Raw genomic sequence first — 11,998 nt, 5'->3', positions numbered from 1 at the left:
AGGGCCACGCCGACCAACCGCCGCCCGGCAGCCAATAGCCTGCCGCTCCCAACGCCAGACTACAACGCCCATCATGCCTCGGGGCTTCCCCCTCCCCCGGGACTTCAAGATCCATCGTGCCCCGCGTCCGCGAGGCGGTGGAACTTGAGGTGAGCGCCATGACGTTCAGGATTCGGCGATGTAGGCATCGCCCGGCGGCTTTCCATCGGGACTCGCGTGAGGCTGAGGTCCCGATATGGGTGTAAGCTCCCGGGAGGAGTTTTATTAAGGGAGCGGAAAAGCTGCGGGCAGGTTGTGGCAGCGTGAGCGGCTTAAGGAGGAGAGCTGCTGGAGAACGGGGGAGATAACGGTACAGGTGCGACTGAGATCGGACGAGAAAGACCTGCAGGGCTCCGCTCTGCACCGCCGCAGTCAGCGCCAACGCAGTTTCTTCCACTTAACAGCCAGAGGCACCTTCTTTACACGAAGTCTCCAATAACTTTGCAAACTGCTAAGTACAACTTCAGTCTTCTGTCTCCATAACTACTGGTTTTCAGTGTTGTAAGAGCCTGACGTAGTCGATAACTGTATGACCAAATACCTCCCCGGGATTTGAGAGGACGGCCAGTCTTTGGTGATTAGCAGCATGAAACTACCACAGTCTGCTCTTAGCTACAGGAATAAATCAGGGTTAAGAAGTCAGAATGAGTCTTCTAAACTAAAAGCTGTAAACTGACACTGACAGGTGCCAGGATGTTAGTTCCTTGGAAAAAGCAGGTCAGGAGCATGCAGGACCACAGCAGGTTTTCTTTCAAAGCAATGCCACTGACCTTAATGCTGTCTCCTGCACCAACTTCTTCATTCATAAAGACTAAGTCCTTCTTGCCTGATACAAACACCAAGTAGAGCCAGGAGCACAGTTAAGATTTCTTCAGGACACAGTGAGGGAACTTCAGGATTGTAATGGGTTGCCCAGAGAGGCTGTGAATGCTCCATCGCTGGCAGTGTTCAAGGCAAGGTTGGACAGAGCCTTGGGTGACATGGTTTAGTGGGAGGTGTCCCTGCCCATGGCAGGGGGATTGAAACTACATGATCTTAAGGTCCTTTCCAACCCTAAATATTCTACGATTCAAGGAACTTTTGTAGTAACAAGGTGAGTACCGATCTAGTTCGTTTGCCCTGTTTTCTGAACAGAGAAAAGGGTGTGTGGTGTTATTTCTGTGGTGCAAGTAAGAAACACTTAAGAATTACGCTGTAAAACAGTCTATCCAGCTGATACATTTCCTATTAGAGCAGCACATACACTTTCCAGGTTAATAGTGTGATCTGAGTGAGGTATATCAGTTCTCATTTTTATTATCACAGGAATGCAAAAGCTGATTAAAGATGAGAACAACAGAAATATACATTAACTCTCTAAATACTATGGTTAGAAGTTTTAGCTAACAGCTTTGATTTAGAGACAGCTTCACAGATGTGACTGATGGCATTTACAGTATAGTTACAGTGTTACAAATGGAAAGTTTACACATCTTATTAAAAAAAAAATCAAATTTTCATGACTAGAGTTAGCTGAAGCAAGGATTTTTGTTGCAATTGTCCTTCTGCTTTGTCCTCCTCTTTGCATTAGTATTTATGCTTTTAGAATTTGGCAGGAAGCTTCATCTTCTTTTCAGTCCATCTAAAATAACAGAATTATTAGACATCAGACTTGACATTCTAAAAATGAACTGGGTTGGCTTAACTTCTGCTGCCTCAGATGGCATCAATACGAACAATCAAAAGGACCCTTTGAAATACATTTTGCTAAATGAATTTATCCATCAGATTTCAAGTGTTACATCCAATTAATACACTAGAAGTGTGCTTGAAAGAGTTCACAGTCCAAAGCTGCTTAAGGGAAAAAAAACCCCAAAACCCAGACAGCAGAATTCCTGTAAAAACTGTAGTATGCGATTTGTTCCCTCATATACCAGCTGCTCAAGGGGACAGCAGATATGAGAACACAAATGGTTTAATTACATTCAAAGTCTTTTCCTTTAAGATCCTAAGAATATGTGGTTTAAAAAAAAAAAAAAAAGATATGATTTTTCCCTCACAGCATTTAGAGTTAACAGTTTTGTAGGTTTTCTCCAGATGCAATCATTGTTTCATACATAATTGTTTCATAATTGTTTTCCATTAAGTGATTTTTCAAGTACAGTTACAGGCAAAATGTACCCTATGAAAGGAAGCAGAAGCTTCTAGCCCAAGTGATGGGCGCATTTTCTTGTCTGTTGTGAGCAAGTTGGATGGTATTTTGTCCTTTAAATTTTGATTGAACACCTCTGTAAGGCACTTTTAATTCTTCATCTATATGACAATATCCCTAATTTCATATCGCAAGATCAATGTGAGCTGAATCTGTCTGCTAACAGGAGTTTATCAATCACATGTTTAATAGTGAGTTTATCATTCATCATGTTTCTTAATATTTCTGCACTTGGCCATCTCCACCTGCAAGGCAGAGCTCATACTATTTTCTTGCCTCCTAAAAACAAATCCAGGATATAAACAACAGCATTTGTATTGCTGATTTAGGAATGTACATGTAAAAAGACATGGTAAAACTATACAGTTTGAGTATTCTGGCACATAACACTGGAGTTTTTAAAGATAATAAGAATTGGGGGCGGGGGGGAGGATTATGTTTCTGCCAAATGTTTGGCAATGTTTCTGCCAAAATCTCAATGTTAATTTGAAGATAAAACATCTAATACAGTTATATGTGTTTTCTTACCTTGGGGAGTCAATTCCACTGTCTCCTGTAATGCTGTGGTTTTCTGTCCTTTCTGACTGTTTCTGTCCAGGTATCAGAGTACATGTATTCTTAAAAAACAGATCTTTTCTTCCCAGAGGGTTTCTCATTTCTTTGATCTGTGAGCCCAAAGCACAACATGCCACCTCTTTGCCCATTTCATAAATGAAGTTCTGCGAAGTGTCAGCATCTGAGTCAGCCTCATCAGTGTGTCCGAAATCTGCTCCAGCTGAAGCTTTTGCACATTCAGCAAGGCCAGTTCCTTCTTCCTTTCTGTGACCTAACGGAAGAACCTGACTGCATAAACAACTTTCTTCCATAAAATCTGGTTTTGGATACTCTTTTGAGCCATCAATTGGTTTTGCAAAAGTAGCACTTTCTTCATATCCGTGGTCTCCAGAGTGATGTTTAGTTACAGTTGCGTCGTACTGGATGGGGTAAGTATTAATCTCACAGTTTTTTAGGGACATAGCTGTCCCCACCTTTTGTGCAGCTTTGATCCAGTTTCTTATATCTGAAAAAGCATGGCTAGGAGGCAGGTGACATGGTTCTTTACCTTCAGAATTGTCATCCAGAAGTAATGTGTTGCAGTTGTCACCATCATGTGCTTTTTCATACAGAAGATGGCAGTTACCAGTAAATCCATCACTTTCCAGATTCATTGATCCAGGGTGGCTGGCACAATCATATTTAAACATAAGTTCACTCTGTTTACCAGTTTTTTGTCTGTATTTCACACCAGTTTTTTTTACCAGGTTAATGTTGGCTGTATAATTTGAAAGGTGGACATTTTGAAATTCATTTGCTGTTTGATCTAATAACTCACATACAGTGTCAGCTTCGCATCTGCAATGCTCATCTTTCAGATGTAATGAAAATTTTGCATCTTCTTTGCACTCAACATTTCCTTCAGTGTAGGAGTGAAGGGATGTTTTATTATCCCCGGGACTTTGTTTTACTGATCTTCTGTAGATATTTCTTTCCAAAATATTACTCTCCAGGAAGTATTTGTTTGTATTATCTTTTTGCAAAGTACTGCCTTGTGGATGACTAAAGTTTTTACTAAAACTGTCTTTCTTCAGTTGGAGGGAAGACTTATTAGTGTGTGGTGTGCTTTGCTTAGCTTTGTCAGCCTGTGTCTTTGTAGCCAGCTCTTCGGTTTCATGGTCAAAGGTTTTTGAGGAGTCCAAAGACCGGGGCCTTTGTAGAGCCCTTTCTTGTTTTCGAGTCCTGGACTTCAGCTGACTATTCAGAGTACCTTTGTGCCCTTTTGTGTTAAAGTTGCATCTCCATGACAGACCCTGAAAAGGGTTCTTAATTTGTTTTTTATATATGACATGGGATGCTACTGCTACATCAGATGGCTGCTGGTTTCCAATAGGCAGCAAAAGGTTGTCTTCCAGTTTCTGATTTTGAGATGTTAGCTCATGTATGTAAGATGTCCTGTTTCTTCTGCTAATTTGTTTCTCTTTCTTTGATTTTGTTTTCCTGGTCTGTTTTGCTGTTTTATTTTGTGTCTTTTGAATACAGTCCTTTGAAAGGTGGTTTGGCCTGAGTATTGACACTTCAGCTGAGGTACCCTTACTGGTACAATTTTTCTGCTCCTCAAACTTCTGCATTAATATTGTGTGTTTAATCAAATTTTCAACTGTAAGAACAGGGTTAATATGCTTGATGATTTCATGTTCAACATCACGTGGAATATTATCTAGGTCATCTTCATCCCGGACTGGCCACTCCTTGGGAGGAAACTGGGCTGAAAAAGTGGAATACTCCTCCTTACGTTTTTCTTTTCTAGAAGCTCTTCTCCAGAAAAGGCTACGGCCAAACCTTTTGCTTTTCGTTTTCTGTTTCACAGATGTCAGTGATTTGATGGTGTCCCAGAAACGGTTTTCAGCAGATGCAGAGATCCCTTGAGTTTGAATTGAAGGCCTCAGTTCACTGCAGCTTTTCTTATATCCTCCTTTACAGTCATAGTTCATTAGCTGAACATGTCTTTTATCACAGAGCATATTCTGGTCAGGGAAACAATGGCAGGATCTATAACAGAATACTGTAGGAATGTTTTCTTTCACTAAGTCTGCACAAAGCCCAATGTTTACCAGGTAAGTGATGGAAGATGATGAACAGCAACAACTGTCCTCCAATGTGACTCTTCTGTTGTCTTCCTTGGCATCATTTGTGATAAAGTATGTGTTGGGAGTCACAATGAAGTATCCTTCTCCTGTATGGTAGATTTTCCGTTCTTTAATTAGAGTACCAAGGATATTATATAAGATATTGTGGGAGGGGACTGCAATGCCTGCAATAAAGACACAGATATTTCAAATCATAAAGTAAGTTTTCAAATAAAATGGGAGCTGGCCAAAACATAACTTATTTACAACAGATCTGAAAGGAACTAAACATGAAATACCCAATGTATTTAATTTACAGAATTCCAAAAGAAGCTTGAAACTGACCTGGCAATTGAAGTTTGAGCAGGGCATGCTCAATTTCAACATGAAAGTGTCCAGAATCACCAAACAAAAGGCAGGATTTTTTTTTTTATTTTTTTTTTTTTTTAATACATCACTACTCTGCTGAGCTTCCAGAGTCAGCAATTGTTGTGCACTGCAGAACAGGGACAGACCCACTCTGCAGCAGTGTCTACACATGGAGGCAGCAAAGGCTGCCCCAGATCTCGGAGCCAGCACAGACTGCAGCTTCTCGGACAGTCAGATGAGGGCAGCACAGAAACATCATCCAGCCGAGGGCTCTAATAGGTGCAATCCGGCCGGTGTCCTCCCACGGACTGATCTGTAAAGCCCTTTTTAACTCGGCCGCGGCCATTCCTCACAGGTAAGGCAAAGTCACCTGAAGAGGAAGGTAGAGGCCAGCTGTGTTTGTGGTTGCCACTGCAGCACTGCTGTGATGGAGCTTAGGAAGTTCTCCTTTGAATGAGTAACACTGCTCTCTTTGCATCTGTGAAAACATAGCAAGAAATATGCTCTCTCCCTACAAACTTTGAGTGTGCTGCTTCTGGCTGATCTAAAAATGCTAGCTTGTGGTTTCTCGGTGTACATACGGACTGCATCATGTGCCTGGCAGGGTTCTGAGGCACTTTATGGGGTTGCATTAACATTTTTCCCACTACTTAAAATGTGTACCAGATCAATCTGTATGTAATATCTACAGAGCTGTAAGATTAAGAAGATTCAAAAGAGGAAGCTCATTATCAAACAAAGCAACCTCCTGCAGAGGGCCGTAATGAGCCTTTATGAAGTCTCAGGTACACACATACACACACACTTCAACATTGCAGATCTAAGGCAAACTGAACATTTTTCAGCTTGAAACCACAGCATTTAAGGGAAGGTGCTGCTACCCCATCAGAAGATAATTACATTTAGTGTAAGTAATTTGATTTCGTGAAGGGACTGGAATCTGAAACAAGAACCTGAATTTGAGGCTGGTTGTTTTTCTTTGACAGCAAATACCAGATGTAGACTCCTGCTGAGTCCCTTTGCTGCTAAAGTCAGCTACATTCCCGTCTCTTAAAGGGGGATTCATAGTCTTTGTGATCTGAGACACAGCGTATTTTGTGCTGCTCCATATCCGGCACATAATGTTTCATCTATGCTTTTCCACCCTCTAGAAAGGGCATACTCTCAACATGCTACTGCACTCAGTTGCCTCTTATTTTCAAATATGATTCATTAAAATCTGTAAAAAGGATTATATTCAAGACAATGTTAGTGATGCTCATGCAAATGTTCTACCAGTTGCCTGTTAATTTATATTCTTTCATATTGTCAGCTTTGCTTGTAAACATTCAGTGATCACTTGCCCAATATCATTCAATATATTCAATCTTGCTGATACAGTCACTTTTAAAAGGAGGGAGAAATGAGCACATCACCTGGATAATTTTTCACTAGCTGGTCCGTTAAAGTTTCCTGCGTGACCATCACAAGATCCATGTTCATGTCCGATATGGTACGGCATATTCTTTCTGCCAGAGAAATGGAGTTTGACTGCGACAGAGGATTCATGAGAACAGGGGTAACATCACCTGAAGAAGGAGGGTAAAAAAAAATATATTGTTTGGATGGGATAGTGTTTAATTTTTTTCTATTGACCATGACAGATTTTCAAGGAAGATTTCTTGTATTTCCTCAGAACAAACACCTTATGCTCAACTAATTTTCTTTGGGAAATGACTCAGGAATATTTAAAAGAGAAGGGAAATGGTACTAGCATTTTTCAAGTGCCTTTGTAATGAAGAAAACAGAAGGATACCTTAAGCATGTTTGTTTGGTAAATTCTAGCTTAAAGCATCATTTAGCTTAAAAAACAGGGAGCTGAGAGAGATGTGTCTGATGACTGCTGACTTTTTAGAAGATGATTTACATATAAAACCATACACAATCTCCTTTTTCCAATTAGCTAATGAAAAAGGTAAGTATCCAGTAATCTAAGTACAAAACCTTGTCACCAAATCAGAAGGCAGAGGATGAGGGGGGAAGAACAGCAACAGGCTTTGTCCCTTTCATGAATAGAAATGGTAAAAATTCCAAATTTTTGACTGCACTCTAAAACTAAAAATTATCTACTAAACTGGACAGAGGGCAAAAACTTGTTAAAATTGCATGCATTATTTAGGCTACATCACCTCTTCTGGTGAGAGACAGGCAGTAATATCGCCCCTGTTCAGCATGGTGAAAGCAGAAGCTCGAAGGGGCTGAGAGGGTGGCCCAGCTCCCCCGGCAGTAACTGCAGCCTCAGCCCAGAAGGCTGAAAAGGGTCTGTCTTAGTCCTTCGTCTCAACTCTCTCATCCATAAATCACAAAGCTAAACACTGCCCTTCTCCCCTTTGCAAGATGGCAAGGCCAGTAAGAGCAAGCCTAGCAACAACCTCTGAAATGGTTCGAGCAAATGATGTAGAAAAACCTGAAATAAGTATTTTCCCTGAAAGCTGATGACAAAGAACAAAGCAGGGACTCACCTGAAGCCTGTGCATACAGTAGGACAGTGACCTCATACAACTTCTTGGACTGAAAAAAAAAATTAAATCTTTCTTCTACTATTTTAATGGAACGATGGTCTGTTCCTGCTACCTGGCAATGATCTGTGTTTCCCTGCTCTGTGTTGCACAGAAAGCCCTCAGCTGCCAGAGGAGACAAGGCAGCAGGGACTCCTGGTTACTTCACAAGGCAAAAACTAGTGTTAAATGCTAACAGTAATTTTCCTGCAAGTACAAAGTGACATTTTAGATTAAGTGATATTCATGTTTAACTAAACTGCTATTGGATGGTCTGGTGGATGATTCTGCAACCTGGTGCTTATCCTTGAGGCAGAAAACACCACCACAAACATTTATCTGAGTAAATGAATTAAGCAACAGCACTTTGAAGAATTCAAATTGCTCTTGACCTTTGTTTTACAACTGCTGCTATGTTCAACAAAAAGCACTCAGAAAAAGTGGTGGCATAGAATTCCCCCAGCGATGCTGCTAGGATACTCCTAGGAGGTGCAGAAAACATTGCGAGCTTTCTTTTTGTATGGGAAAAGTTTATCAGCATTCAGTAGCAACTCTTGTTAATAGTTTGCTGTCTAAAGTCTTTCCTGTAGACACACCATGCTGCTGTCAATTTTACTATTTGTTCCTGCAGAGCACCAAACTGCTAAGGAAACATCACCAGTTATAATCAAAATGTATGTATTATTGTTATTATTATTATTATCGTCGTCATCATCTTGCTATCACTGTCTGCATCCATCTTGCAGCCTCAAATCCCATGTCTCCATGCAGGAATGTCCTTTCAGAATAATATTTAAAACAAAACATTAAGCAAAAGCCAGCATGATACTGAAAAATAACCCACCCCACTAAAATGGTGTTCAAAGCAAGTGTGTTTAAAATGGTGGTTGCAGATCAACAATGGCAGCATACACACATGCTAACAACATGAATATTAGATATCCTTCCTTCCTGACTTTGACATAAAATCTAAAACAGTGAAAGCAAGAATTAGATCATTGGCAACGTTGACAAGCCATGTGGGAAAAGGCCCAGGCAGGATTCTGAAAGTGTCTCCCAATTTCTTATTAAAAACTCTGTTGATTTACTTTCCATAGCTGAATAACTGTTGCAGTCATGCTTCAGATGTTCCCCCAGGTCTGATGTAAATGCATAAAATCTGCATCCCGTTTTTTGCACAGGGAACAGTCTTAAAGACTTGTGCGAGCTATGCTTCAAGACGCCTGATGCAAAATCACCAAAATGCCATGTTTGTTAAAGTTATTCAGTACCTGTCCCTTTATAGCTCAAAAAAGAGTGCAAAATCCCCTGGCCCCTTCCCTACTCAACATAAATCATCTGATGAGAATCATCTTCCTAGTTTCTTCATAGCTTTCATGAAGGCATTGCTTATGCGTATGGATAAGGTAACTGTCAAGGAACTCAGCCTAATCCTTGTTTAAATACAGAGCAGTTCCCATTTTGTGCTGCAGAGCTCTTGCAGAATCATGTTTACCAATGCCGATCTAGGCGGCTTGCCAGTACTCGTGTTATTATCCTTCAGTTTGATTTACCCATTACCTGGGCACCTGAAATCCAAGAATACCCTTTTAGAGCATGGATCAGTCATAGTGTGAGGAAGTCATCTGTAATATGAGCATTAGATAACAAAACTCAGCACACAGAAAAGCCTCTGGGTATTCTTGACTAGCACAAAGTGATTTTTTGTTCTCTCTTTGTAATGTGAGCTTTACCATTTTTTCACTGAGTTATTTAGCAACTGCAGAAGTTTTGCATCTTCTGGCTCTAAGAAAATGTACATACAAGTTTTATCTGGGTAAAAATCAGGCTAGTCCTGGGGAAGTGAACAGAGAGGCATTTTGTTACATTACTGCTCAATTTACTTCTTAAAATACTGAGTAAAAAAATTATATAACAATAAAGGAGTAATAATAAATAGACTCCAAGAAAAATCAAGAATAAACTCCCTTATGTAATTCCAGTTACATCTGCTGAGACAGACAAGACATCATGTGGAAATGGAAGATTGACTTCTCTGTTTTGTAGCTGGGAAGATCTATCTTGGAATTGCTTTGTATGCTTTATTAAGTTGCACATAGAAAAGTTCACCAAAAAAAGATCCTGTGCCCCTTTGCATGAGAGCTCTGGAATGTCTGATGAACTTCACTTCTTGCAGAAATGCGCCAGGAAAGCCATAAGCAAGTAGAGATCTGCTAGAATTGCGAGAGTGCATCGTGGTCATATTTTTTCGCAAAAATTACATTTTATAATTAAAGACAATTTTCAAGAATAAAAATAAAAGTAATCTTAATAAGAATATTATAGAAAGTTGGGAACTGTAGCAAACCCTTTTCAAACATTAAGGAAGATCTTACAAGATGTTTCCTTATTAAATAATAAAAAAATCTATATACAACATGCAGACAGAGTTAAGATAATTTTCAATTTTAAGTTTATAAACAGGGAAGCTCTGTTTTGGCCTAAATACTGTGTACTAGGTCCTGTTTTCATAAATACCCATTTACTGAAGCAAAGAGTGCAGTAAAATTGTCAAATCTTGTAACGTGCTTAATCTGTTACTGAAAGAAAGAAAAGCTCTCAGGACCAGCAGACATGTTTCTATGCTTTGATTATTTAGTACAACTCTCAAAGAAAACCAAAACCAATTAAGTATCCCTTAGGGTCACTGATACTTCTTTAGTTGACATTAAAGAAGAAGCTACAAACACACCAAAATGTTATGTATCGATACCTGCTGATTCCTGCAAGAACAGACACTTTCAGATCCAGTGTTAGGCAAACAATGTCCTCCATGGGGACTCGATTGCTGTTTTTTGCAAATAGGATAATGCCATACAGTTTGTGAAAAAAAACAAAACAGGAAAACACACACAAAACAAAACAAAATACTTCTGCCTTCCCAACAACACCCAAAAGTCTGGTCCCAACTGCAAGTGTTATGAACTTCTAAAAATATGACCTGTAAAAGGTTTCTGAGGTTCCCAGCCAAGAACTATTAAAACCTTACTCTAATCTCAGGGCTAATAGCAACCCACAGCCATCCTTTCTCTCATCAGCAATTAAAAAATACCCAAACAAACAGCAACACAAGAAAAAACAAGGAAAAAAACCCCAACAAACAAAACCAAATGAACAAAAAAAATTTAACCGAACCACAAGCAGGTATGGTGAAAACGAAGCAGGGTTCAAGAAGACAAGAGCTCTTGCCTGCAATCTTGGTTCAAGGCCCCAGATAGGAACAAGTTACACGGCAGACACCAACATGTTCTGAGGTAGTTTTCCTTAAGTCAAGCACAGTGGGAAAGTTTTTGCCATTGAAATGCGTAGCTCTAATCTTCAGAGACATCAATCCCTTCAAGGCTTCCTGGGGCCACTGACATGTCCACTTTAATACTCCAAGAACATCTTGGGAGCAGGTTCCAAGCTCCAAAGGTACTGACGAAACACGTGATCAAGCATGCTCTTGTGTTCATACAGATGGCTTCAAATAGATTGTTTAAAAGAAAACAGCACTTCCGCTTGCTTGAAAACTATCAGGCAGGTTGTCCAGGGGAGATGTGTGTTTCACCTACAGCAGCTGGTAAAACAGCCAACAGGCAAACCCATATAAACACATCTGTCTTTGGGGCATTCCTGCTGCTCACTGCATAACTGTGATATGATATGCAAATGATAACATCATTTGCAACAGCACTCAAGATAATTATTTTTCATATACTTCAGCATGCTGATAGCTTTTAAGTCAATTCACATATGGCATTGAACATAACCAGCACAGCTGATAGCAAGGAAAATCATCTTTAACCATTTCAGCATTCAGTGTCAGGCTTGACCATAAAAGACAGATTGATTCAAAAGTTTTATTGCAGGGAGATAAAAGTAACACAAAATGAAACTATCCCTGGCAAGTTGCAAAACCATCAGGGACTAGCCCACAGAGCCAAAGAATATAACAGGAATAAACAAGTCACTGGCAACATCTAATGCCTTTAAGGTATCTGCAGGTGTTACCACCCACTGCTATGGGAATCTGACACAAGGACATCCTTTCCACTTGGCCTGGTCCAAAAATGACCCTTTGCAACCCTGGCATTTCTCCACTGAAACAGCTCTGCCTTTTCCTGGCTCCCAGAATTGTCCTCTCTTCTGCAATAAATCGCAGATCATCCAAATAGCTC

General features: G+C 40.2%; 1 protein-coding gene and 1 long non-coding RNA gene across 2 annotated transcripts; one reads left to right on the top strand and one right to left on the bottom strand.

Annotated features, from left to right (window-relative positions):
- Positions 1 to 1,346: 1,346 nt before the first annotated feature.
- On the bottom strand, positions 1,347 to 6,872 carry STOX1 (storkhead box 1). The gene is made up of 3 exons (XM_065670987.1): positions 6,678 to 6,872; positions 2,759 to 5,078; positions 1,347 to 1,660 (listed from the first exon to the last, which is right to left on the bottom strand). The coding sequence occupies exons 1-3, from the start codon at positions 6,808 to 6,810 to the stop codon at positions 1,621 to 1,623; spliced, it is 2,493 nt and encodes an 830-aa protein (XP_065527059.1). The 5' UTR covers positions 6,811 to 6,872; the 3' UTR covers positions 1,347 to 1,620.
- LOC136010177 (uncharacterized) lies at positions 5,666 to 10,284 on the top strand. Its single transcript, XR_010610781.1, has 3 exons — positions 5,666 to 6,843; positions 8,378 to 8,473; positions 9,782 to 10,284. It is a non-coding gene; the product is annotated as an uncharacterized LOC136010177 (long non-coding RNA).
- The last annotated feature ends 1,714 nt before the right edge of the window (positions 10,285 to 11,998 follow it).

This window comes from Lathamus discolor, chromosome 3 (genome assembly GCF_037157495.1).
Source record: "Lathamus discolor isolate bLatDis1 chromosome 3, bLatDis1.hap1, whole genome shotgun sequence".
Classification (NCBI taxonomy): domain Eukaryota; kingdom Metazoa; phylum Chordata; class Aves; order Psittaciformes; family Psittacidae; genus Lathamus; species Lathamus discolor.
This window is presented reverse-complemented; position numbering and strand designations above follow the sequence as displayed.